This window comes from Humulus lupulus, chromosome 2, assembly GCF_963169125.1.
Source record: "Humulus lupulus chromosome 2, drHumLupu1.1, whole genome shotgun sequence".
Lineage (NCBI taxonomy): Eukaryota > Viridiplantae > Streptophyta > Magnoliopsida > Rosales > Cannabaceae > Humulus > Humulus lupulus.
Window position 1 is genome coordinate 288,509,539 of NC_084794.1, and position 2,607 is coordinate 288,512,145.

General features: G+C 42.6%; 1 protein-coding gene across 1 annotated transcript; it reads left to right on the top strand.

Moving 5' to 3' along the window:
- Positions 1 to 516: 516 nt before the first annotated feature.
- Positions 517 to 2,313, top strand: LOC133819696 (ammonium transporter 1 member 1). Its single transcript, XM_062252999.1, has one exon. It carries the CDS (start codon positions 599 to 601, stop codon positions 2,105 to 2,107), a length of 1,509 nt encoding a protein of 502 aa, XP_062108983.1. The 5' UTR covers positions 517 to 598; the 3' UTR covers positions 2,108 to 2,313.
- The last annotated feature ends 294 nt before the right edge of the window (positions 2,314 to 2,607 follow it).

The window sequence follows — 2,607 nt, forward strand, 5'->3', positions numbered from 1 at the left end:
CAATTCTTTTTCTTTTTTGTTTTTTTTTTTAAATCTTATTGATTAAGGACAACTATTTTTAAAGCTTGAAGCATCATAAAATCGAACTTTAGCACTCTATTGAAAGAAAAAAAAATAAGGGCAAATGTGAAAGCAAAAGAACCACTGTAAATTAGTTATAAGTTACAAATGTGTATTATTAGTTTAACAAATAAATGTAATTAATTTTTAAAATTTAACAGCCTATATTGCCAAAAATAAAAATAAAAAATAACAGCCCATCGATCCACTATTAAGCAAGGATTAAATTTAATAAGCAAATGGAATCTATTTAAATAAATAAAAAAGGCTGGATCCAGATACAGATTCAGATTCTGATTCAGTCTTCTATTTTTGAATACGTACCAAAAATTTCTCCAAAACAAACAAATTTAAAAATATAATCTTTTTTAAAAAAAAAAGTAGGGAAAGCTATAACAAACCAAATATATATAGTCAGATATTTCCTACGTTTTCTCCCACCTCTACTACTATAAATATATACAGAGAGAGAGAAGACTAGTAGTAAACCGGACCACGCATTCGTACGAGTCCTTCTCTCTCTTCTTCTCCGTCAGCCATGGCCATGGAATGTTCAGCCACACAGCTCAGCCAACTGGCTCAGTTCCTTGGCTCGAACACCACAAACGCCGCCGGCGCCGCTGCCTTGATCTGTAATCGGTTTAGCGTCGTTTCCGACAAATATAAAGACGCCACTTTCGCCATTGACACCACTTACCTTCTCTTCTCTGCTTACCTCGTCTTCTCCATGCAACTCGGCTTCGCCATGCTCTGCGCTGGTTCGGTCCGAGCCAAGAACACCATGAACATCATGCTCACCAACGTCCTAGACGCCGCCGCCGGGGGTCTCTTCTACTACTTGTTTGGTTTTGCTTTTGCCTTTGGAACGCCTTCTAATGGCTTCATCGGCCGTCAGTTCTTTGGTCTTGACCAGATCCCTGCGGAAAATTTCGATTACAGTAATTTCCTCTACCAGTGGGCTTTTGCTATCGCCGCCGCCGGAATCACCAGTGGCTCAATCGCCGAACGGACGCAGTTCGTTGCTTACTTGATCTATTCCTCTTTCTTGACTGGATTTGTTTATCCGGTCGTTTCTCACTGGTTTTGGTCTGGTGATGGCTGGGCCTCCGCCGCGAGAACTGACGGAAACCTCCTGTTTGGCACCGGAGTTATTGATTTCGCAGGATCTGGTGTTGTTCACATGGTCGGTGGCATCGCCGGACTCTGGGGAGCCCTAATCGAAGGTCCAAGAATCGGCCGGTTCGGAAATGGTGGTCGGACAGTCGCACTCCGCGGTCACAGCGCGAGCCTCGTGGTTCTCGGTACCTTCATGCTCTGGTTCGGATGGTACGGATTCAACCCTGGCTCCTTCACAAAAATCCTAAGCCCTTACAACTCCGGCAGTTACTACGGCCAGTGGAGCGCCGTCGGAAGAACAGCCGTGACCACGACTCTCGCCGGATGTACGGCGGCTTTAACAACACTCTTCGGAAAGAGGATCCTCTCCGGTCACTGGAACGTCACCGACGTCTGCAACGGACTCCTCGGCGGGTTCGCCGCCATAACATCTGGGTGCTCAGTAGTGGAGCCATGGGCGGCGATCATCTGTGGCTTCGTGGCAGCCGTGGTCCTCATCTCATGTAACAAGCTAGCCGAGAAAATGAAATACGACGATCCATTGGAGGCGGCTCAACTACACGGAGGGTGCGGCGCGTGGGGAATAATCTTCACGGCGTTGTTCGCGACGGAGAAGTACGTGAACGAAGTTTATCCGGGGAATCTGGGGCGGCCGTATGGGCTTTTCATGGGCGGCGGAGGAAAGCTCTTGGGGGCGCACGTGATCCAGATTTTGGTGATAGCCGGGTGGGTCAGTGCCACCATGGGTCCCCTTTTCTTCATCTTGCATAAGCTTAAGTTGCTTCGGATCTCGCCCGAAGACGAAATGGCGGGTATGGATCTGACCCGACATGGAGGCTTCGCTTACGCGTACGATGACCAAGACGAGTCTCAGAAGCACACTTTTCAACTTAGAAAAATTGAGCCCAATGCCACAACTCCACCCAATTAGGTTCTTTCTTTAAGTAATTTTTTTTAGATATTAATATTTTTCATCTACGACTACGAAAATGTTCTAGATCAATAGCTGTATAATATGTTGATCATTTCTCTGTGGTTTGGTACTTTTTGTTTATATTTTTATTTATGTGCTTTCTTGGAAAGTTACTTTTGAGAATGAACGGTTAAGATTTAAACAATTGTGGTGGTTAATGTTAATTTTGAGGTATTTTTTTTCCTTAAATACAGCAAATTATTACGAAGTGTCCAATAAAAATGTAGTCTAAAATATTTTGAAATTAGTTTCCTTCTAGCTCAAATTAAACTTTAATAAAAGAATTTATAATCTAGTTCAAGTCGATAATTAGAAAAAATTCTGAATCCAAAAGCAATAAACCTTTAAAAAAAATTATGACCAATATAGAGAAACACAAAAAATTTACGAAAAAACCATCTACAATACAATAATTGAACTTTTACTTATTTTTCTCATACTCAATTTTCATAGATAAA